Here is a 25,316-nt window from a genome sequence, read left to right as displayed (position 1 = left end):
CATGTCTGATTATCACTCGAAATCTAATTATCTTCAATGCTGATGTTTTCATGGAACTAGTTTGGGTTAAGTTAGGTTGGATTGCGTTGGGTTGTGTTCAGAAAAGATGAGAGATTTAGGACTAGAAATGGCGGAGGAGAAATCAGAAGTTGTTATATTAGAGGGAAGAAGGAAAATGAAGAGCACTGATATACAGAAAAAGAGAGGAGGTAATGAGTTTCTTGCGTCGGGTAATGAGATCATGTAGCATTATGTCTATCTCCTTAAGATTGTCAGAGATCAAATCTATATCGTCTGTAAACTTAAAATTTGTCTTTGCCTATCGATGGCTTCTCTCTTTCTTCCCAATAAACTTTTTTACATGCAAATTCCAGTATTACGGTAAACAGTTTAGGCGAAAACGCATCACTTTATCGTACTCCTCTGCTCACTTGGACAGGATCCAAGTTTTCATGCAGTTTCACTGACATGGTTACATTTCTATAGTTGACGTAGCATATTTGAAGTGCGGTTAAAACTGTATCGAATGCATTATGGAAAGCCATAACAAGCGGCCTATTGTACTCGATGATTCTTTCAGTTATCATTTTGATCGTTCGTTCAAAATTTTCTACGAAATCCCGCTTGTTCTATCGGTTGGTAGAAGCCGAGTTTATTTTCAAGTCCATTCGTTAGCATTTTATATAAGTGAATTTTTGTATATAAATTTTGATGATGTCTGTAGAAATAGATTCCTTTACACGCATATTGAATTACACCAAGAAAGTTAAGAAACCGTAGCAAAATTCGATGCCTTTTCCTCAGTTCTACTTGGTTCTTCGTTTCGGTTTGAAACGAAAATGTATTACAAAACGTTAATTTGCACTTGGAATATTTTGGACGATTCGCATAAAATTTTATTAGGAAATTGTTTAATAATTTTCGGTAAGACTTTTTTGTATGCATTTTCTGTTACAAATTAAAAATTGTTTTAAAGGTATAACTGGTTTAGTGTTAAACATTTGGTTGTTTATCGCATTTATTCGCAATCAAATCGTTTCATCAAGAAGTTATTTATTTATACTCGCTTTTTGTATTGCTTGTATAGTAAGAGGAATTTTAGTCGTTGTGTTTTCATCGTTTTCAGCTTTATTAACCAGGTGCGTACAAATAAAATTAAAAAACATTTTTGTTTAATAATATTTTTAAGATGGTTATTCGGATACACAGCATGTCAACTTTTTGGATTTTTCAAATTAACAGTTGGAATTTTTCAAATGACTTTATTGGCATTTATGGGAATCGAAAGATATTTATCGGTGGGAACGATGCATAAAGGAGAAGAACTTTCTTATAAATTCTACATCATTTCAAGCGTTTTTTGTTGGATTTTTGCAATGACAATAGCGAGTTTTCCTTTGGTTGGTTACAGCGGTTATATTTATGACACAACGTGTACAGCTTGCGAATTAGATTGGAAATTAAATGATTATTATCAAAAATCTTTTAACATCTCCGTTATAGTCTTAACTGCAATCATTCCAATTTTGATTAATTGCTTATTTTTGTATTTCGCCACGATAAAAGAAAAACAATTTTCAAAAAGGAAGCGTTACAACCAAACGGATACAACAAAAGCTGTTGGAATGACGACAATCTTAACTTATTTATTTTGGATACCCCGCGCGATTTTAATCGCTTGGATTCCTTATGTTAAAGGAAAAATTCCTGTTGCGTTGACAGTGATGGCACCTTTAGGGGCTGAGGTAATTGCATCAAAAATTTATTTTTAACCGTGACTTTTAAATGAAAGTTCATTGTTTGTAGGTCTCAGTTATAATTCCGGTATTGACATACCTTGTATACTTGCCAGGATTGAGACATGCCTTAATCGTGGCCTTAAGCAAAAGGAATTAGTAATAAGAAACGATGTTTTATGTAATTTTTTAATTTAATTAATAATAAATACGTGTAAACATGGTAATAGTCAAATTGAATCATTCGTTCGAATTTTACATGCATTCATTATTTACTATTAATTCACCCACTCTATAATGATATAATAATAATTCGTAAAGAGAGTAAAAGTTTTGATATCAAGAATATATCATTATATCTACTTAAACGTTAATTCACAATAATTTGTACATTTGAAATTTGAAGGATAATAAATTATGAATTTATTCTTTTTATATTTTTGTTGTTGTTAATTCTATGTACATTATTATTTACAAAAAAGAATTAATTAATCACAGTATTAAAATAAACTTAGTAACAATAAAAAGATAACTATATAATAGGAACTATCAGAAATAATATTAAAAAATTAATCTCTTATTATATTTAGCTGCAACAGAACTTATAAAAATAAAAACAAATTTAAATATCATAAAATCATTTTTTTTAATACACTGAAATTGCGAATCACATTGTCTGCATTGCAGACGCATCCCATCATTCTCCAATAAATCAAAGCGTATTATAAAACTTTCCTTTCTTATAATCTATCTTAGACAGTATTTGCTATATACTCGAAACCGTTTCGGCTTTCCTTTTCGCCTCTAAATGCCGTTGAATTGGAGGAACCGCGAATAATATTAATCCACTTATTGCTATGCACACTCCAGCTAAATAAAACGCCGGATCGTACGATTGTGTATTATCGTATAAAGCACCTAAAAAAATAATAATAAATTAAATTATTGATAAGATGAAACCAATTTAATTATTATAGTTTAAAGTCTACTAAAGTACCGCGATTTGCCACCATTTTGGTTCGAAAGTCAAGTTTAAAACCACGGTACTTTAGTAATCTAGGGATCTAGTCTTTAATTTCAACTTGAGGGAGATGCCGGTAGATGGCGGAAATAAATTTGAATTTAATTTAAATTAATGATTTCAGAAAAAATAAATGTAATTGGATAAATTTTAGAAATTTGAAATTCCAATTTGTTATATAAATAATTGTTTGTTACCTCCAAGAGGGGGTCCAATTAAAGAAGCGATTCCCTGGAATAGTAAGACTAATCCGAAAGCGTTCGTTAATCGTTCTAATCCTAAGAAATCCACTAAAAGTACAGAGGTTAATCCAACGTATGCTCCTATTGTGAATCCGAAGATTGAGGCGTATATTGATAAAGTGTAGAAGTTTGTAGCAAAGGCACTCAAAGCTGTAGCTAAAAATAAAATGATAATTAATAATAAATATTTACTTCTTAACTAGGAATTATTTATTTATTTAAATAATAAATTATTTTTTCTTAGTCAAGGTTACAGCATGACAATTCGATATATTTAAACGTAAATTATTATTTCTAATTTCAATTTCTTTTTTAGAGGTATAGTTCGTTTTTTTTTCTATAATACTAACTTGTCAATGTAAATTTTTTAGGGTTTCTGTTGGTATTATCTAGGACCCTTACAAAATTTATGTTGTTTTCCTGATTTTTAGTAACATTTTCAGTAACTAAATAATTGAGGTTAAAATACTAATAAATTTTTAGATAAATACGATTTTAACCAAGTACATATTTATTGTAAAAACGTGCTACATAGTAATTAAAGAGAACAAAACACCTTTTGTAGGTAAATAAATGCCAAATACACACCCCACAACATTTCTTTATGCACGTTTTCTTTTTGAATAACGTCGGCAGAGTCAAATAAACGTCAGTGTGACATATTTATTTCAAAACATCATATAACAAAACTCCCTGTTAGTTTTGCCAACTTTACAACAATTTGACAGGTATTATAGAAAAAAAATGAACTATATTCTTATTAATTAATTAATTATATTTCAAAAATTAGAGGTTAAATAAATGGTTGTCAAATGTGTCTTTTTTATTGAGAAAAACACATGGTTGTTTAATTTATTTTATAAATAGTAATCATAAAATCTATTCAGGTCTGTTTGAAGGATAATGCAATCCGAGAGATTACTATTATAATTGGAGAAAAAAATTTAAGGTCAACAGCATTCATGAGATATCTAGAGTTACCAAAAGATTTAGCTATATCTCGTATGTAAATTATAAATAATGATGCTATGATTCGATATTGCAAACCACTTTAACCAGACATCCACGTGTTCCAGCTTTAAGAGTAATAAATTATGATCGACCTTATCAAAAGCTTTGCTAAAGTCCATAGTCAAGGTAAGGAAAAAAACCATAAATCCTTAAATTATTGAAATAATTATTTTTATGATATCCTTATATCTGGCTCGTTGGTCTAGGGGTATGATTTTCGCTTAGGGTGCGAGAGGTCCCGGGTTCAAATCCCGGACGAGCCCACAATTTTTTTTCTTTCTTTTTCAAATAATTATATAATAATAATCTAAATTATTACACAAAAAAAAATTTATTGCGAAATTCACCTCAGAAATTAACCATTTTACCAAAATAAAATTCCAATTTTATTGGCTTACTTCATAAATTTATATTACGTTATTGCTTATATGGTTCTGATAAGGTTATTTATCTCGCGTACGTTTTCTTATTTATAAATTTGTTCTTGAACTCTCTCTGAAGGGTCGTAGGTCGGATTTGAAACAAAAGTGATGTTTTGATAAGGTCGGTGAAAGTTTAAAATTTTGTATAAAACGACCAATTTTAAAGTAATATTAATTTCTTAAATTAACTTAGTTAATAAATAATTTTTTTTAATACTTACAAACACCACAAACTGTAAGGCATACGTTATAAACCCATAGTCGATTAACCCAAGGTTTATCCGATATATACCCCAAAATGATTCTTCCAATAGTATTAGCAATACCAATAACAGATAACAGGAAACTAGCATGACTTTGATCTATACCTAATGATTTAGCTCTTGAAACGATGTAAACATATGGCATATTAAACCCAACGCTTGTTAAAAAGTTACTAATCGTAAAAATAATGAATAAGACATCTTTAAAAAGGCTGAAATCCAACATTTCTCTTAAAGTATCTTTAGTTTCTCTCGAACACGTGATTCCACAAATTTTCGATTTTGGTGGTTCGATTAAGGAGGCGGCGATTTTTTCCGCTTCAATACTACGTAAACTCATCCTTGACATTGTTGTACTTAAATTTCCTAAACTTTTCTGATAAAAAATGTCCGGTTTGTAAAGTGGTCCTCTAAATAAGAATTTACGTCCACTGTCAGATTGTGTTAGTAAAGGTTGGCTGGAAGCCAAACGATATTGGGCGTCGTTTTTTAATTTTCCATTTGATATGTTTCCGTTTTGTTCAAATTTCACTTTTTGCGAATCGGTAAAATGGCCCATACTTCTCGGGCGATGTATATTCGGCTTATTTGATTCTAAAATAATCTTTCTCAAACTTGGATCCGAAATGTGAAGATCTAATTCTTTTTGAGATTTTTTTAATGGTATTCCATTGTCGATTGATTTTGGTTTTTTCTTTTTTTCGTATTCTAATGGTCTGAAGAGTGCGCCGAAGATAAGACATTCCAAAACGATTCCTCCTAAAATGACCATTGCGCCTCTCCAACCGTATTCTTCTAATAGTATATTTATCAATGGGGCAAAGACGAATGTTCCCAAACCGGATCCACAAACTGCGATTCCGGTTGCTAAAGATCTTTTTTTGTCAAAATACATTGTTACGCTCACTATGGCTGGTAAATAGATTAAACCAAAGCCTAAACCGGTGCCCAATCCGATTGTTATGCAAAGAACTGTTACGCTGTTTGCCCAATAACTTACTATTAAACATCCACTTGCTAAAAATGTCCCGGCTAATGTTACAGTTCTACATCCGTATTTATTTACGAAGGAACTGGAGATTGGACCTAAAGAAAAAAATTTGCTTTAAATTTCCATGGTTATTTTAAAATATTAAAAGAAAAATTTCAAAATGTCATTCAACTAATTTAGTATCCCTTAAAAAAATGAAAAATTATGTATTAAACAAGAATATTAGGTGAGTAAGCTATTTAAATTTGAATAGTGATAAAATATTTGTTATTTTAGACCTTTATTTATTGAGTACATAATTTTAGGTAAAAAGTATATTTTAAAGTGACATGTTTAGTATCCTCAATGTGGCTTACAAAATCGTTTACTGGCTAACGTTTTGCGGGATCATGAAAATGATCATCCTTACGTACGTTTTTGTTAAGGAAATTCGATCATTAGCAGATTACTTCTTGTACTTTACCCTCAAATAAAAATGTAATAAGAAAATGCCAACAAAAAAAAATGTAAAAACTAATTTACAAAAAAAAGTAAAAAATTGTCTAAATTACGATAATTGAGTGTTTATTTAGGAGCAAATTATCTTTAATCGTGTTAAAACTAAATTGAGCGTAAACCAACTTCTTCCGGTAAATCAAACGGTTAAAAACAACTTATTTTTCTTTTAAAATGTAAAAATTTTAATTTTTTAATTTTGGTACTAAAAAGTAAAATCAAATTTATCAAACCAACAATTTTTGTACAATTCAATTTCTTTCAGTTTTAAATTTGAACGATTCTCTAAATTAAAAATTTAATCATTTCAAATTATTTTGTAATATAATAATTAAATTAAAAAATATAAAAAATTTAATAAATAGGAATATTTAATTTTTCGAAGTTGGATCTAAAAGTAACTAAATTTATCAACCGTCAAATATGAATCAACACCAACCTAACTTTTTTCAAATTTACATCGATTTTTTATAAATTCATACTTATCGACGCATTTAAACGCTGTTTTGTAAATTGAAAGTGTAATTTAGGTTTAATCAATCATATTAATATAATCAAAATATTTGTATTTTAGGGACTTTTAGTTGTTTGACCTTGACATTAAAAGCAACCGGATACGTCAAATTTATCAAACCAAAAATTTTCCAATTCAATCCAAAAACAATCCAATCCAATTTCTTTCAGTTTTAAATGTGAATGAGAACCATTTATTTCAAATTGTTTGCATGTTTTATATATTTTTTTTGTAACAAAATAAAATTTTAATTGTGGAATTTTTAATTTTTCGATGTTGGTATTAAAAGTAACTAAATTCATCAACGGCAAATCTAACCCAATTTGTTTTAATTTTACATCGATTTTCTATAAGTCCATGAGTTCTAAAATGTTTATCACCTAAATACGGTTTTAAAACGTTTTTCTGTGAATTAAAAGTATGATTTAGGTTGGTTCTTAAATGCAATAGATATTTAACATTTCTTGGTAAGTTTTTATATATTTTATTTTTACAAATTAATAATAATAGATTGATCTAATTAATAACCACTTTAAACTTATTAACAAGTTTTAAGTGTTTTTAAACAACGATTTAATCAAGATCATGAAAATATTTGTATTTTAGGGATTTTTAGTAGTTTGACCTTGACATTAAAAACACCCAGATACGTCAAATTCATCATACGTCAAATGTAATTCTAACCTAAAAAAACATTTTTGGAGCTGCAAAAACAATTAAAATAAAGATTAATTAGTTGTTATCTGAACATAGCGTATATAGAGAACATGCTGTTAACTTATTAACAAGGTTTGAGTGTTTTTAAACAACGATTTAATCAACATCATGAAAATATTTGCATTTTAGGGATTGTTAGTTGATTGACCTTGACATTTAAAACAACTCGATACGTCAAATTAATCAAACGTCAAATATAATTCTAACCTAACAAAACTTTTACCTGAACATAGCGTTACTCCGACTAATATCGATAAAATCCATGCTGTTTTAGCTTTTCCTTCATTGAAATACGTGAGGAAATCATCGTAGAATACTCCAAATGAATACGTTACACCGTCATCTAAACATAAAAATAAAAATAAATAACAAGAATATCTCTTCAAATTAGGATTTAATTAAATTTAAAAGTGATTGATAAAATCCACTTGAAAATGTAACCAATTTATTTTATGAAACGAGATCTTTTTCGTGTCTGTTTGCTTTTTATCTAAAAATAAAACATAAATAAAACTTAAATTACAATCAACCCAAGTTGTTTGTAACAAGTGGAACGTTTCGAATTAATTTCCGATTTTGTTTTAAATTTTGGCGAAAATTTAAAATTACTTATAATTAAATTAAGTAATTATGTTTTTATTATACGCGTTAAACCGTAATCATTGTTATTTAATAACGATTATGAGTTATTAATGATTGAGTCAAAAAATAGGATAGAAAATTGTTGCAAAGAAATTTAAATTAAATTCATGGAGAGACATATTTTTAAAAGGAAACATTAATTTTTTTGCAAGTTAAAACAATAACCGCATTATTTTTGTTGTAACACCGCTATCAAAATGATATGATCTCTTTTAAGTATTTACTTATACTTATTTATTGATTATCCGATAAATCGTTATCAAAAGCATAATTTATAGAAGAAAATTTTTTCTCCAACAAAAACTGGGTCAACTCCTACGTAAACTTTGTTGCAATTTGACAAACAACAACGATTGAATTGTTTGCGCGATGAGTCGTACTGATTCATTATCTTCGCATGATTAGTATTAAAAAGAATCTATACTTCCTCTTTTGTTATAAATAGAATGAGATCAAAGAACAAAGAGAATGAACTTTGGAATTATCCAAACGACAAATAAAAAAAAATAATTTACAGCGAAGTATTGATTTTAAGAAAATTTTTTGACCCATGACCTTAAAGTTTCATCATCACCTGAACATAAATGAGATTTAGTTACCATCCCAACAAAATTAAAAGAGACCGAAACAATTTTATGTCACTATTATTTTTCTAAGGAAAAATACACGTTTGAGATGATCTTATCTTCGAAACGATTAATGAGTTTCGAAGTGGCAACACGTTATCGTCCCTGGTAACCAAACTAATTGCACAATGGACCGATTTTACGCCGAAAATATTTACGAAAACATTAGATCTCATAATATCACGTTGTAAATTTAGAGAGATCAACATTTTTTATTCAATTCTTATTCATTCGTTTGAATTACGAGTGTTTCGCTTATCGCTGGATAAAGATTTTTCTTGTCTTTTAAAACTTTGAAACGCTGTAAATCAATATTGAAGTACTTTAGTGACTCGGTCACGTGTTTTTTGAGTTTATATTTTATGTCACGTGTTTAGTTTGTGTGACCTTAATGTGTTTTTTTTATTAATTTATATTTAGATGGTTAATTAATTATTTTGACATTTTGTGGATAAAAAAAAATGTACAGACTTAATTGATGAAGCTGAAACTATATATTCTAGTTTTAATTCTATAAATATACAATAATCTAACGCTGGATAACTATTAAAACTAGAACTAACACTAGCATTAGAACTAATACTTGACCTAGAACTAGAACATTTGGGTTTAACCGACTTAAGAGACGTACGGCTGAACCTGAATGTTTCTAGTTCTAGGTTTAGTGTTAGTTTTGGTGCTAGAACTAAAATTAGAACTAACACTAGACCTAGAACTAGAAACATTCGGGTTTAGCCGTCTTAAGAGACGTTCGGCTAACCCTGAATGTTTCCAGTTCTAGGTCTAGTGTTAGTTCTAGTTCTAGCACCAAAACTAACACTAGACCTAGAACAAGAAACATTCCGGGTTAGCCGAACGTTTCTTAACACGGTTAGTTTTGGTGCTAGAACTAACAGTAGACCTAGACCTAGAACCAGAAACATCTTAAGAAACGTACTTCTAAATCTTAATAATAAATGTAAAAAAAATGAAATCATTTAATAAAAAAATGATTAATTCGAAAACGAATATTGAAATATGAAGACGTAGATTAAAAGATACATAAATAATGAAACATGTATAACAAACTGATTGATTGTAGTAAATAGCGTATTTTTTATAGTATCAATACGATATCAATTTTGTCCTTCTGACAGAAGAAGATTACCGGATTTTCATTGGGATTAACATTTTTCTCTGGCTGATAAAACAAATTCTATTCGTCTGGTTTAGAAATTATTGATTTTAATCAAAGAATTACATCAGATATTAATTTAACTTAAAACTAAAATGAAACAAAGACCTTTGTTGTATTTAAAATCGAAACAAAATCATTTAAAAACAATAAATAATTTAATTTTACTTACTAATAATATGAATCATGAATGATCCAAAAACGACCATCCATCCCCATCCTCCATCTGGAGCTGGTCGAATGCTGCTATCATCATCTTGGTCGGTATTTGAAGAGTTTCTTTTAACATGATGTCCGTGTTCTGCCATAATAATTTTTTTTTCGTTTCAACTTTTAATGAATGGCTCACACTGATATAAGTCCACGTGCGATCTCAACGCGATTTCGTCGTTAAACGAACCGACAACGAAACACCAGCAGTGACTGACAGCGGATGTCATATCTGTATTTCGCGCCTTCGTGTTAATCAGCTGATTAGGGAAAAATCGTGGTGGGGAAAAGCGTTTTGATAACCAAATTGACGACGAATTCGATAGCAATAATGACTCCGATGATTGGGACGTCGTTTTGTCTTCTACAATTGGATGCATTTTAAAATTTCTTTTCTTAGTTGGACCCGAAATGAAACTTCAATTTGAGTTTTCTCGTAAGATTTTTCTTCGACTAAAAATGAAATAAGTGTATGAAAGCGTGTGTTAGTTAAATTCGCTTTGGATTCGTTCCAAGATCTAGGGTATTTACTAAAATAATGCGTGCAAAATACATTTTGGATAAAATTTGATGCATAGTCATTGCAATGAAAATAGTGTGCTAATTTTAATAGTTTTTGTTTGGCCGTTTTTCATTGAGTATTATTATAACAACGAATTGGAATAATGACCTCACTTTATTCTAAACATTTTAAAATTAATTTCAATCAACTCACTATTATGTATACAAAATTAACGTTATCATAATAAAAATAAAATTAAATTTGATGAGATTTACCAAAAATATGATTATCTCCCACTCTATGTCCATATTTGCTCATCTTAAACTCCTATCTTACTAAGTACAAAGAAATCCAAGAAAACCATACGAATGATAATGGTATGGAACAAGAAACCAACATTAATAGAAGAGCACGCAAATAGTTCGTGCCTCTAATACCCATGTTAGCATCCTTCACCATCTTTTCCAGCGATTTTGATGCCCATCTCTCCCGACGTAATCTTACGTATTTCTATATACTCTAAGAAATTTTTTTAAACAATTGTTATTATTGTCAAAATCATAGTTCAAATTTCAAAGAAAGACTCTTCGCTGCCTCTTTGACCACCTTGTCCTCCTTTTCATTGGCCTCAATGTCTTTGTGGTCTCCCGGTTGCTGGTACACTCTCTGATCAGTGCGGAGTTACACATGTAGGCCTAAATTGACTTTAGCGCTGCCCGATTGTCTGTGAAAATGTTTATCAATGCAGCTTTCTGTCCTTTTCTAGGTTCAAAACGGTGCAGAAGTTTATGGCAAGAACTTCTGCTTGAAAAATAGTTATGTCCGAGCTGAGGGGCAATTTAATGCGGTTTAATTGCTACCCCGGATCCAACTGTCTTTGAACCATCCGTGTACCAGACAAGGGTTCCTCTTTTAATGAGAAGGAATGTCGGTTTTCTTTTGAACCCAAATTATAGCGTGAAGGAATATGAAAGTTTTTGTCAGTTTTGTTATACTTTGACATTTCACACTTTGAAACAATTTAAAATCGATCTAAGCCTACTATCCAAGAATGTAATGACTTAAGAACATTAGTTTGAATCATAGTATGGTCACAGAACGACCAGAAGTGACACTTCTCGATTCGTTTTATGTTGGGGGCGCCATCTTATCGCGAGGAACCATAGGCGCGATGAATGAATGAGAGAGACAACTTAATTTACCACCAATAGCAGCAATACCATGCTTCCCCGCAACAATATGGCGTCAGAAAACGGGATCATGCCATGTAAGCTATTTTTTTTCTATCTCTTTTAGTTTCGGAGATAGCCTATGCGGACAACGAATTTGAGACACCTGTACACGGCAAATAAATGATTTGATGGTGCTCAAAGAATTTACTGAAATGCTTCTCAATGGAGGTTAGCCAAAAATAACCTCAGCTTGGCGAATTCTATCAACTACTGTTGACTCTTGTTCTACGTCGTAATGTTGGTGATTGAAGCCAGTTAGGCTATTTCTTAGTGAAGAACCTCTGATATTGTGTCCAAGAACGTCACAACTTTGTTACAGAACAATAATTGTGGTTTTTGAAATAATTGCAGTGGCCAACACCTTCTGTGGTTAAGTTTAGGTTTATGATGTGCTACATGAATTTTGTTTAAAATTTCGAGATGAACCGAAATATGGAATAATATACAGGGTGTTTCAATAAAGAAAACATAACCTTGTTTCGTCATAACTTTTTGACTGACCCTGTATACTTAATTTGTATTGCTATTATATTTGCTATCTTACTTTAGGAGATTTCTGTATAATTTAACTGATTTAATGATTTAAAATTTAATTAATTTCCACTTAAATATTATGAAATGATTTAATATCTCTTACAAAATTTATTAGTAAATCAATAAGTTAAAAGTATCAATATAAACCCAAATAATTAATATCGATCCTTTAAAACGATTGCTTTATAATTTATTAAATGTCTCCTAACTTTAAAACGAAAAAAATAAGATTCCAAATGTTTCAAGTATCTACTTTAAACTACAATCGCATTTTATTGCTCTAATTTCATAATGTTTCAAAAAAAAACTTAATACATCACTAAATACAACTCAAGTTTTAGCTATATTGTGCCACTAAGTGCTCTATTTATAAATGGGATGAAATTCTCCATATTTCTCTAGTAATAAATAAAAACGTAGGAAAAGTAAAAAACTTTTTTGAGAAATAATAATAAAATGTTTAATTTTATCAAGTATACATGTTTCGAAACTAATGTTTCATCTTCAGTACCTAAATTTAAAAGAAATAAGAAACAATTAACAAATGTTAAACGGAACGTGTTAATACGGTAGGAGAAATCGGACTTTGAAAAAGTGAACTTACTTGGATTAATATACAATAAATGGAAAAATTATTAGGTAGTAGGTGGGGTTTAAAAATATATCAAGATATCTTTCTACTTTTCAACAGATAAAAAATTATCATAAATAATTTTCAAAAAATTATTATTATAAACAAAAAACCCTTTCAACAATCTAGTCAATCTTGGAATACAAACATACAATGGGGTGTGGTTTAAAAACGTTATTATGTCGGTACACGTACGGAATACAGAATGATGAAAAATTCTTTGAAGTAATCAGTTAAAATTTATGGTATAGGCGGGTGTATTTGTTATCTAATAATTCATTTAATAGAACATTGGTGTTATCCTTGGAATGTTTATAGATCTCATATTCTTCCAGTAAGTCCAACTTCAAAGATTTAGGTTGGTGATGAATGAGTTCTGTATTGTTAAGATTTATTTTATGATTAGTTTCAATAATATGTTTGAAAATCGCGGAATTTTTATCTTTATTATGTTCTTTGAAGCGTGTTAATAAATTTCTCCCTGTTTGACCTATATAAATTTTGTTACACTCACTACAGGAAATTTTGTAAACTCCATTGAGTAAGTGAAAATGAAATTTGTGTTTATTATTGACGAGGATATTGGAAATTTTAGTGTTGTTTTTAGTGGCTATGTATATGTTATGTTTTTTAGTTATGTGGTGTAATTGATTGATTATGGGGTTGTACTTAGATAAAGAAATATATTTAGGTGGCAGTTTGTAGTGAGGATAAATGAATGAGATGATTTTATTGTTATGTACTTTGTAGAAGATGGTTTGCATGTCTTTAATGTTGTAACCGTTATTTAAGCCTATTTTTATGATATTACAAATTTCCGAATTGAAATTTTCAGTGTTGAGGGGTGTGTTGATGGCTCTGTTGAATAGGAATCTAAACGCAGCCTCTTTATATTTGAAGCTGGTAAAGGAATTTTTAGGTATAATTGTGTCTGTAGTAGTGGGTTTACGGAAAATGTTGAAAATGAGGGAAGAATTGGATAGGTTTTTGGAAATTTTTAAATCTAGAAAATTAATGCTATTATTAACTTCTTTCTCAATTGTGTATTCGAGATTGCTGAGATTATTTATCAAATTAAATAGAGCTATAAAATTAGCATCAGACCCATCATAAAGAATGAGGATGTCATCAACATATCTACAATAGAATTTTATATATTTGGTGGCAAAATGATTTTTTAAGGAAAATAATTGATATTCTAAGTTGGAGACGTAAAAATCTGCAAGAAGGCCAGACAAGGGGGAACCCATAGGTAAACCGTCTGCCATTTCGTAGAAATGGTCATTAAAAATGAAGAAATTTTGATTGGTTATGTTTTTAAGTATATTAATTAAATTATTTATATCATTATTGGTAATGTTTACTGGAAAATTATTATTATTGTAATCAGTCTCTATATAGCTCTATTTAATTTGATAAATAATCTCAGCAATCTCGAATACACAATTGAGAAAGAAGTTAATAATAGCATTAATTTTCTAGATTTAAAAATTTCCAAAAACCTATCCAATTCTTCCCTCATTTTCAACATTTTCCGTAAACCCACTACTACAGACACAATTATACCTAAAAATTCCTTTACCAGCTTCAAATATAAAGAGGCTGCGTTTAGATTCCTATTCAACAGAGCCATCAACACACCCCTCAACACTGAAAATTTCAATTCGGAAATTTGTAATATCATAAAAATAGGCTTAAATAACGGTTACAACATTAAAGACATGCAAACCATCTTCTACAAAGTACATAACAATAAAATCATCTCATTCATTTATCCTCACTACAAACTGCCACCTAAATATATTTCTTTATCTAAGTACAACCCCATAATCAATCAATTACACCACATAACTAAAAAACATAACATATACATAGCCACTAAAAACAACACTAAAATTTCCAATATCCTCGTCAATAATAAACACAAATTTCATTTTCACTTACTCAATGGAGTTTACAAAATTTCCTGTAGTGAGTGTAACAAAATTTATATAGGTCAAACAGGGAGAAATTTATTAACACGCTTCAAAGAACATAATAAAGATAAAAATTCCGCGATTTTCAAACATATTATTGAAACTAATCATAAAATAAATCTTAACAATACAGAACTCATTCATCACCAACCTAAATCTTTGAAGTTGGACTTACTGGAAGAATATGAGATCTATAAACATTCCAAGGATAACACCAATGTTCTATTAAATGAATTATTAGATAACAAATACACCCGCCTATACCATAAATTTTAACTGATTACTTCAAAGAATTTTTCATCATTCTGTATTCCGTACGTGTACCGACATAATAACGTTTTTAAACCACACCCCATTGTATGTTTGTATTCCAAGATTGACTAGATTGTTGAAAGGGTTTTTTGTTTATAATAATAATTTTTTGAAAATCATTTATGATAATTTTTTATCTGTTGAAAAGTAGAAAGATATCTTGATATATTTTTAAACCCCACCTACTACCTAATAATTTTTCCATTTATTGTATATTAATCCAAGTAAGTTCACTTTTTCAAAGTCCGATTTCTCCTACCGTATTAACACGTTCCGTTTAACATTTGTTAATTGTTTCTTATTTCTTTTAAATTTAGGTACTGAAGATGAAACATTAGTTTCGAAACATGTATACTTGATAAAATTAAACATTTTATTATTATTTCTCAAAAAAGTTTTTTACTTTTCCTACGTTTTTATGCTCTATTTATCTTGAAGTGGTTTATTTTTCCACCTCTATTTTTTATCTATTAATACAAAATAAAATCTTACCTTAGAAAAATTATATTTTTTTCTTATTTAAGTTTTCTTTTACGATAACAACGATTTCGTCCGGGTGGCTTCTTATTTTTAGCCATATCGCAAATCGGAAGAACTTTATCTGCACTCTTAAAGCTTTCAAAAAGCCAAATAGACGACCACGAGCGAGCTACGCAAGCGTAAATTGTTGCGCTTATATTAAAATAAAAATAAATAAAATAGAAATAAATTTTATAATTTCGATGAGTTGAATCTCGTTCGTCGTCGTCTATATCTTGATTGTACCGTTGGGTTTGGTTACGGGAGCTTTCAAGAGCTTTCGGGGGGAGAGCTTGGAACGTTGCCATCGCGGGTTCCCGTGCGCACAGCTTTCTCTATCTAAACATCAATTTGCTTTGGTCACCTGTACGGTGCGTTTGACTGCTGATGTTTTAATGCGACTGCGCGTTATTTTCGCTATTTCATCAAAAACTTAATTTTAATAAAACGAGAAATTTATTCACCAAAAACCGTTTATTTTCTCAAGACATGCACAAAAAATATGCAAATTTCGACAATAAATACATTAGATACATCTTAACAATTACAAAAGCCCTAATTCACTTTTATAAAAATTCTACATCACAGTGTATAATAATAAATAATATAAATCACATGAATGAAAGCTTTTGTTTACAATATTCTTTTTATATCTAGTACAAGTAAAAATACACTGAAGTAGAAATACCTTATTACTAATTTATAAATAATACATGCAATATATTTTTTTTTAATATAAATCTAAGTAACATATCACATATTTTTCTAATTAAAATTGGGGCGTAAATACAGATAATAATAAAATGATCAAAACACTATTTTTTTTGAGGCATCTACAAAATATTTAAAAACTATGATAAACACATTGTCCAGCAACTGTTTTCATAATGTTTAAATAATTGGAGTAATAAATAAACAGTTATAAACTGAACGTGTTTGTGATGAAAACTTTAATCCATTTTATATTATTATCGGATATCACGAGGCTATTTCATTATAATTTATTTATTTACATACATAATTTTTTTTAAGAATTATTTTCATCACTCGAATATAAATAATACTAAAAACACAAATACACGTTACAAAAAGAAGAACACTTAAATTACTTACTTTTAAACATCTCGTACATTAATTAAATTAATGATATTAATTTAACTACCATTTTTCATGGGGACTACAAGGATTCGAGCTGCTGCTCTTCCTTTCGGCTCCCGGAGCCAAAGAAAACGCGTTCATCCGTTTCCTTAATTCGGCAATAGCTAGGAGCATTTTCCTACGAGCGCCAAAAGCCGTTACACCCACCTCCAAAAGTTCTTTGCCGTTCATCGAAGCGAAAGTCGCCAAATCGATTTCGTGCGAATGGAATACCGGCAAATACTTTTCCAACTTTAGGGAAGTAATTAACGTTGTCAAATCGGTCCAATCGGTCGACGTTAATCTATTGAGCATGTTCGGAGATGTATGATCCATAAAATTACTTGTGTTTAAATCGGCGGATAAACGTTCCAATGCTGGAGAACGAAAATCGAAAGTCTTGTTTGAGGTCGGTGTTTTTAATACGTCTTCACCGGTTAATGGAACTGGAGCTGGTGATGTATGGCTTATTCCATAACCAGACCAAGAGTTATTTGGATAACTAGAAAAAAAATCATTTTATTATTTAGTGTTATACAATTTTATATGTATAACTCGCAATATAATCGCTGTAATCATAGTTATGAAACTGCTATGCACTTGCAGTGTCCTACATTGGGTAGTTTTGCAAAGGAAAAGTTTTGCTTGGAAAAGGTGACGGCCTTATGACAACTCTGACTTTCCCTCTTAAGAGACGCACGGCTAAACCCAAATGTTTCTAGGTCTAGTATTAGTTCTAATTTTACACTAGCACTGTTACTATGTAGAACTAACACTATACCTAGAACTAGAATCATTTGGGTTTAGCCGCACGTCTCTAAAGACGGCTAAACCCAAATGATTTTAGACTACTATGTTACTACTACATAGTAACAGTGCTAGTGTAAAACTAGAACTAACACTATATCTAGAACTAGAATCATTTGGGTTTAGCCGCACGTCTCTAAAGACGGCTAAACCCAAATGATTCTAGTTCTAAGTATAGTGTTAGTTCTACTTTTACACTTGCACTGTCACTAGAACTAACATTAGAACTAGAAACATTTGGGTTTAGCCGCACGTTTCTTATGACGGTGTATTAATCTGTTATATCAAGATTTTACTGTAATGTCAAATTATATTGACATGTTGCATTTTATGTGGGACAAACTAAATAGGTACGCCCTTGTTTCTATGCAAATATATTTTTGTATATTGCATCTTAAGTAAAATATGTTACCGTAATCCTGTTGGTCGTTGTTGCATGGCTTTAAGTCCAGCAATTCTCTTCTGTTCGTAGTCAGTCATTGTCCACGAGGATGATCCAGGAGCAGATTTATCAACAGTAGGACCATGAAACCCGGGACTATTCAATTCGTTGAAAACGGTCGATATATCAGGTTTTTCCGATTGATCTTGAAAATTGTACGAGTGACAGTTTGGAGATCCATTTCTCGAACTTGAAACCGGAGTCGATAACGGTGTTATACTAGACATTGGGGAGTAAGAACTATGAGCTGGGCTATGTTCTTGAGATGTTTGCGAAACCACACCGGTTGATTGATACCTAAAAATAAAGAAAACGTCATAATTAATGTTTTATAACTCGACTAATAAATGTGAAAATCTTACCCACTACTTGCATTGGAATGTAAAGAATTACACATAGCCCATTGTTGTAACATATACGGTGGGCATTGTTCGTTGGGATGATGAAACATCGGCGAATGTAACGATGGGCTAACATGAGATATGATCGGTTCTGGTGGTACGGTGACTTGCAAGCGTGGTAAAGTTGGTGGAACTGATGGTAAATAATAATTCGTTGGGATGTCAGCTACGACGCAAAGATCATCTATGTCCAATATGGCATTTCTTGCTTTGTAAATATTTGCTAAAAAGAATTAATTAAGCAAAAATAATAATTTTAATCACAAATTCTTACTCGCATATTTTTCCGCGCCTTCAATAATACACATCATAACATTCAAAGTAGCTTTTTTTCGTATATTAATAGTTACGTCGTATTTTGATTGAATTGAAACGACTTGTTCGCGGCTAATCGACTGCAGAGAAATAGATGTTGGTAAATCAAACATCATTACTAACGGTAAAGAACCCTATATATAACAAAAATATTAATTAATCACAAAAATTATAAATATAAATTATAATATATATTTACGATTAAAAGTTGTCTGGCGTAATAAACACCGTGAATATTTCCGGTGATATAAACATGACTTTTCTTAAGGCATGGTAAATTAGGATCTTGAGCATCCGGAAAAAAAACTTTAGTTCCGGTTACTCTCATAATATCTTTTATATTAGAATGATTTGTTCCAGATACAACGGTGTGAAGTCGTGGAGATATTTCTAATGACATTTCAATCGGAACTTGATCCTAAAGAAAAATATGAATAAATAATAATGTAGTATAATATTATAGTAAAATCTCGATATAACGGAAATCGTTAGAATACTAGAACTAGACACATTCTAGTTCTAACCCTAGTGTTAGATTTAATGTTAGAATTAAAACTAGAACTAACACTAGACCAAGAACTAGAAAGTTTCCGTACGTCTTCAAATTAAAAATGTTTCATATAACAGACTTTTTGCTATAACGGACATATTAATCCGTTATATCAAGATTTTACTCTATTTGATAATAATAATCTTACAGCCACATCGTTACATAAATACTCTACTAATAAACTAGTAGCTTTTTTAACTTGTTCCACTTCCCATTCTGAACCTTTAACAGAAACCAAAGTGGCGTGAAGTTTCGGTCTGGTTCTTAACATAATTTGGACGTTATATTGTTCTTGAATTTTCACGAAATAGGCGCAATTTTGATCAACTACCGGTGACATTACAGGAAGTTCGAAACCAAATACAATTGGAGTTTTTTGCTAATTAAAAACAAATAAAGTTGAAGAAAATCTTTATAAAAAATATTAATAATTCATACTCTAACTCGACTTCTTGCTACTTCCGCCCCTTGGATATCGCCGGAGATTGATACTTGATTGCTTTTTTCGAGATTATTGGTTCTATTTGAATCGGGAAAGTGAATGTGGCACTTGGTCTCTTCCATAATTCGTTTGATGCTTAATCCACATTTTCCTATTATGTGTGAATGACAAACGTAACTCACGTCCATTTTCATCGTTACTCTATTAGACTTAAAAAAAGAAAAAATGATTTATAAACCGGAAAAATAACTAACAAAAAATTCTTACTCTTGTATCCAAAGCAGTCATAATTCGTTCTTTAGCAGCAAGTACATCTTCTTCTTTACCAGCAATTCTCACATGCGGATCTAAATTTTAAATTTAATGTAAAAAGATAAAAATCAAAAAAAATATTAATTAATTAAAACCAATAATTTTTGATTAAAATAAAAAATTACCCTTTCTCGATTTAGCACCTATTTTCAACTTGCTCGGCCACGTTATAAAAGTACTTGTATCAGCCATGATCTGGACATAAATTTTTTTTATTACTTAATTTAATAAAAAAATTAATTTTACCAAGTTACCTGTTCAAAGAAAACGTCCGCCGGTAAAGGAGCTTCATGGTCACCTATAAAAAGAATAATTTCAACGAAATCAAAATTAAAAAAATTTTTTTTACCACTAAGCATGTGTTCCAATTTTTTTCTATCAACCCGGAAACGTTCTTGATGTAAATCGGAAACGTCCTTATATCCCATTTTCGATATATAATCCCTTAAATCCTCCCTTGAATCCCAACTCGATGGTCTTCCGGAAGTGGTCGTCCCCTCCGACATTTCCGACATCGTGTCGGAATCTTTCCGACCTTCTTGAGCATGTGGGCCCAAGAAAAAAGACATCGTCCTCCAATTTTAATCACGAAATTTAATTCGTGATTTTAAATAATTATTCGGCGCCACACAAAAATTTAACGATTTTTGTTTAATTCTTTTTAGAGGGTTTTTTTTATTAATTTATTATGTCTTTATTTGTCCACCCTCTTTGACTGAGTGGTGCGTACTGACAGCAAAAGATAATATAAAACTGGTCTTGTATGAAAAGAGATGAATCTAACTGGTTTATATATTTTATACCTTTTCGTGAGTTGCACATCATCTTTGGAAGATTTATTTTAAAACTAGAAAAATAAAAATTGTTAAATTGTCAATAATTGCAAATTATTAATTATCATCTCTAAAAGTGTTTATTTTTAATTTTAAGTAGTTTTGATATTAACTCAAAGCAATATAAGGAACTTATATAATATATATCCCAGATACTATATAATACTTTATTGTTATATTTATTATGTACATATATATTTCATATTTACATATAATACAATTAAAAAGTAAATTAGCACTTTTCTTGGAACATAGCTTCCACGACTATATTAACAATCGTGCGGAATGCGTAGCAACACTGTACGCCGCTCTCCTGGCCACTTGTTGGAAAGCATGGTCCGTCACTTCCAATTGAACGGCTCTCTTGAGGATTTTGTGTTCCTCCGTCTTTACCTCTCCCAAACTGCACATTGTGAAGATGGCCAGCTGCACAGGGCAATGATGTTCCGCCCTAGTACTTCTACTAGGTTTAGGTTGCGGGGTATTTGGTCTACATTTTTGTAGTCCACCTCCTTCACTGAGTTAATGCAGTATTTTGTTCGTTTAATTTTTTCCGCAGTCCCCAAATTCTGGAGGTGGGGAATGAGACCTCGAGGATGAATATCTTCTGTTCCTTTGTCTTTCCATTCTCTTGTTCACAGAGGACATGGTAAGCGTTGTCTCTCACTCCACACCCAAACCTACATTAATCCTCCCCTCTCAATCTGTATATTTGTTCTTCTGCGGCGGCATTTAGTAGTGATAATTTGGAGGAGTTTATATAAAATGTCTGTGCTGTTGGAAATGATATTAAGTTTTTCAGTTTCATTACAATTTTTGGGTAACTCGTGGCCTAGCCCCAGTTTTCCAGCCTCCATTCGGTGTCCTGTTCTTTTATGCTTTTGATAACCGTTTTGATGTCTGTGTTTTCCTCAATTGAGTATTTCTTCCTGAAGTATTCGTAGTCTCCTAGAAGGGTTCTACAGCTCCTGCTTTTTAGGGTATCGAACTGTTTCCTTACCTCCACCACCTCCTCATCCTCGGCCAGATAATAATATCTTCTGTCATACTGGATCGCCGTTTCCGCCTCAATCGATCTGAATCTCAGACCGCCCAACGATGATGTCAGGTACATAAGCTGGTTCGAAGTTGTATTGCTTTTAACATTCGCGCTGAAAGCGATCTTCCGGATTTCAGTCGATGACAATCACTATAAGTCACCTGTCAAGTTGACATTTGAATTTTTGGTGAAAACATAACCTAACAAATTCTATTTCGTAAGAACACAGCAGTTATATCACAGTAACTACTTATTTTATAGGTCCCAGATAGTATAGTGGTAAGTATCCCCGCCTGTCACGCGGGAGACCGGGGTTCGATTCCCCGTCTGGGAGAATTTTTTTTTTTTTTACATTAAATGAAAATAAATTTTATAAACTGTATATAATTATTTTTGCATATCTTCTTATTCTTATATTTTAGTTTCCTTTTTGCTTTAATTTTCAGTTGCTTTTACACACCTTTATTTTTATTTTTACACCATGAAAGCGCCCTCTATCATAAGCAATAAAACTAATTACAGTTTTCTAAATTTCAAGTTTCAAAGTTCAATTTAAATAAAAATACAAAGGATTGAAATAAATATATTAATTTATCCATAAAACGACATATTTTACATTGAAAAATTATTGTAATGTTAAAATAATCATTAAAAATTAACAAATTATATTAAAAAAATGACATCATCAATGCGAGGTTTTCTTGAAATGCATTATAAGAAGAGACTTTGAATTAATGCAAATACACAATGTTTGTTATTATCGTGTAAATATAATTTTTATAAAATATAAAGCACATAAATCATTTTATTCGTTTGGTAGTTGTCTCATAGATGGTGCACTTCAAAATAAAATTTCAATTCTTTTTTTATTTCTTTATTAATTAATAATATAATAATGCAGTGATAATCTAACTGTAACTCATTACTAGAAAATTTTTCATAACAACAAAATTCCCAAAAAGGAATTTGAACTACATAAAGAAATCTCTCGAAAGCTAACTTCACCACTAACCGTTAGGTTATGTTTTCCAGATACAATTATCATCCACATCGATCTGACATTTCGTGTCGATACCCAACATTTCTTATCTGGAGATCATTAACTTTACTCAGTATATCTAACATTGAGTACCATCCATACCTTTACCTCACGTTCGTTATCTTACAGCCAAATATTGTCTACCCGGAAGTTCATTGAATGTAAATAAAACTTACCTTATCCAACATTTCTTACCTGGAGGTCATTAACCGTAGTAAACAGAACTGACCTAACCCAATCTACCTGGCATTGAGCATCCTCCATGACCATACCCAACGTTCTTTACCTGGCAGAATTAAACTGGCCTAGCCCAACATCTTGGGGCTTTCTACCCGGAAGTTCATTGAATGTAAATAAAACTTACCTTACCCAACATTTCTTACCTGGAGGTCTTTAACCGAAGTAAACAGAACTAACCTAACCCAATCTACCTGGTATTGAGCATCCTCCATGACTTTACGTAACGTTCATTGACGATGGAAATAAAATATGAAAAAAATAATCAAATTGGAATGAATTATAAAAAAGAATACATTTTTTTATTAGTTAGATTAACCGTTAAAAATAACTCAACCATAACATCCCCATGGCAACGCACTCACAACAATTTCTACGCCACATAACATTGACTTTTTAGTGACCAAGAACAAAAATGTTAAGCTCAATAAGAATGAAAAATATAAATTGGTAATTAATAACTTTATGATTATCATCATTATTATAATCGTTTTCTTTTAGTGAACAAGAAGCAAAATTTATTCAAGATCGTATATTAACGGTGGAAAAAAATATATCAGAATTATGTTCGGTTTTTAGTGGTTATTCCCGAAAAGTCGCCCGAATAAGAGACAAAGGTGATGAATTATCGAAAGTAATCGTAGCTTACGCCGAAACCGAAGACATTAATAAATCATTAAGTAACGGATTGATAAATTTCGCCACACAAATCTCGTCAATAAGCGATTACGGCGACGTTAGAACGCAAAATATTGACCAAAAAGTGGTTAATGAATTTTCGCAATATGAAAATATTTGTAAACACGCGAAAGATGAAGTTAAACAAATTTATGCGGCGCGAACTAAAGAGATTTCGAGGAAGAGACAATTAGATCGAGCTAAAGAAAGAAATCCGAGAAATCGACAACAAATTGTTCAAGCTGAATCAGAGTTGGTAAAGGCATCGGCGGAAGTTTCAAAAACTATAAATAATTTAGAAGAACAAATAACGTCGTTTGAAAAACAAAAATTACACGATTTAAAAGTAATTTTATTAGATTTTGTTGCAACAGAAATTGGGTATCATGCAAAATGTTTAGAGCTTTTAACTAAAGCTTATAAAGCTGTTGATAGAATTGATGAGGAATCTGATTTACAGGTAAATTTATTTTAATTAAATATGTAACAATAATTTTTTTTTGAAAAATCTTATTTTTAAAGGACTTTCAAAAAATTAGGGAAAAATTTGAAATGGTAACTAATATTTAATAAGTTGTGAAACACCTTTCTCATCAATAAATATTAATTGTTCTGTATTATTTTTTTTTAATAGGAATTCAAGAAATCTTTAAGATTACCAGAATCATCATCAAACACCCAAGGCAAACGTTCTTTATTCAGGGCATCTCAATCGTTGGGATCGTTGAGTTCAATTTTTTCGACTCCAAAAAAGAAATTTCCTGGGGTTCCCACAACGACAAAAAATTCTGGGATGAGAGATAAAAGAATGTCAAAAAGTGAGGAAATTTTGGATTCTTCCAAAGATGAAGACGACGAATCTTATTCGGAAGCTTCAAAATCTGATTATTCGGATGAATCGGATACCAGTAAAGGGGATGTTGATGATAATGTTTCTCCATTTATTGCTAAAAAATATTTAAAGTAAAAAAAGTTTTATTTATAATTTTATTCTCAATTTATTTTAATTTAAAATGTAAAATAACAATTTTATTTTATATATTATATATTTATTTAATTAAATATTCGATTTATTTTAACTTAACAATTCTTCGGAAACGTTTTTAACGCTAAATACTGCTGGAAAAGACTACTATCTGCTTGGAATGGCGAGATACTGCTTTCAAAGTGCCAAATTCTCGTTAGATGTCGCTACTATTTAACTAATCATTTGACGTTTCAAAATGTTACCTATGTTGGCAAAGAGTAGATAGATTTCTGTTTTAAATTATTTGAGTAAACGTCACTGTTTTAATGCTGGTTTTATTCAACAGA

At 30.6% G+C, this 25,316-nt stretch overlaps 4 protein-coding genes, 1 long non-coding RNA gene and 2 other non-coding genes across 9 annotated transcripts; 5 read left to right on the top strand and 2 right to left on the bottom strand.

Moving 5' to 3' along the window:
* Positions 1-310: 310 nt before the first annotated feature.
* On the top strand, positions 311-2,275 carry LOC111424908 (visual pigment-like receptor peropsin). The gene is made up of 4 exons (XM_023058634.2): positions 311-924; positions 977-1,139; positions 1,190-1,745; positions 1,807-2,275. Exons 1-4 carry the CDS (start codon positions 840-842, stop codon positions 1,894-1,896), a joined length of 894 nt encoding a protein of 297 aa, XP_022914402.2. The 5' UTR covers positions 311-839; the 3' UTR covers positions 1,897-2,275.
* On the bottom strand, positions 1,912-16,051 carry LOC111424905 (Monocarboxylate transporter 1). Its single transcript, XM_023058631.2, has 6 exons — positions 15,744-16,051; positions 10,027-10,517; positions 7,636-7,755; positions 4,654-5,781; positions 2,955-3,155; positions 1,912-2,654 (listed from the first exon to the last, which is right to left on the bottom strand). The coding sequence occupies exons 2-6, from the start codon at positions 10,160-10,162 to the stop codon at positions 2,503-2,505; spliced, it is 1,737 nt and encodes a 578-aa protein (XP_022914399.2). The 5' UTR covers positions 10,163-10,517; positions 15,744-16,051; the 3' UTR covers positions 1,912-2,502.
* On the top strand, positions 4,202-4,273 carry TRNAP-AGG (transfer RNA proline (anticodon AGG)). Its single transcript has one exon. It is a non-coding gene; the product is annotated as a tRNA-Pro (tRNA).
* LOC139430246 (uncharacterized) lies at positions 5,820-6,242 on the top strand. Its single transcript, XR_011640711.1, has 2 exons — positions 5,820-5,912; positions 5,992-6,242. It is a non-coding gene; the product is annotated as an uncharacterized lncRNA (long non-coding RNA).
* Positions 16,052-16,514: 463 nt separating the features above from the next.
* On the bottom strand, positions 16,515-20,905 carry LOC111424904 (protein bicaudal C). Its single transcript, XM_023058629.2, has 11 exons — positions 20,526-20,905; positions 20,431-20,474; positions 20,302-20,371; positions 20,132-20,211; positions 19,861-20,073; positions 19,571-19,801; positions 19,072-19,290; positions 18,832-19,006; positions 18,519-18,780; positions 18,127-18,453; positions 16,515-17,409 (listed from the first exon to the last, which is right to left on the bottom strand). Exons 1-11 carry the CDS (start codon positions 20,743-20,745, stop codon positions 16,929-16,931), a joined length of 2,322 nt encoding a protein of 773 aa, XP_022914397.2. The 5' UTR covers positions 20,746-20,905; the 3' UTR covers positions 16,515-16,928.
* Positions 20,906-22,310: 1,405 nt separating this feature from the next.
* TRNAD-GUC (transfer RNA aspartic acid (anticodon GUC)) lies at positions 22,311-22,382 on the top strand. Its single transcript has one exon. It is a non-coding gene; the product is annotated as a tRNA-Asp (tRNA).
* Positions 22,383-23,009: 627 nt separating this feature from the next.
* Positions 23,010-25,064, top strand: LOC111424821 (CBY1 interacting BAR domain containing protein Fam92). Of its 3 annotated transcripts, XM_071197059.1 has the most exons (5): positions 23,010-23,160; positions 23,217-23,774; positions 23,826-24,462; positions 24,525-24,557; positions 24,637-25,064. In XM_071197059.1, exons 2-5 carry the CDS (start codon positions 23,740-23,742, stop codon positions 24,967-24,969), a joined length of 1,038 nt encoding a protein of 345 aa, XP_071053160.1. In that variant the 5' UTR covers positions 23,010-23,160; positions 23,217-23,739; the 3' UTR covers positions 24,970-25,064. The 3 variants fall into 3 exon arrangements, with proteins under 3 accessions (XP_071053160.1, XP_022914278.2, XP_022914279.2); XM_023058510.2 differs by having other exon boundaries at positions 23,010-23,774; XM_023058511.2 differs by lacking the exon at positions 24,525-24,557 and having other exon boundaries at positions 23,093-23,774.
* Positions 25,065-25,316: the final 252 nt, after the last annotated feature.

This window comes from Onthophagus taurus, chromosome 6 (assembly GCF_036711975.1).
Source record: "Onthophagus taurus isolate NC chromosome 6, IU_Otau_3.0, whole genome shotgun sequence".
Lineage (NCBI taxonomy): Eukaryota > Metazoa > Arthropoda > Insecta > Coleoptera > Scarabaeidae > Onthophagus > Onthophagus taurus.
This window is presented reverse-complemented; position numbering and strand designations above follow the sequence as displayed.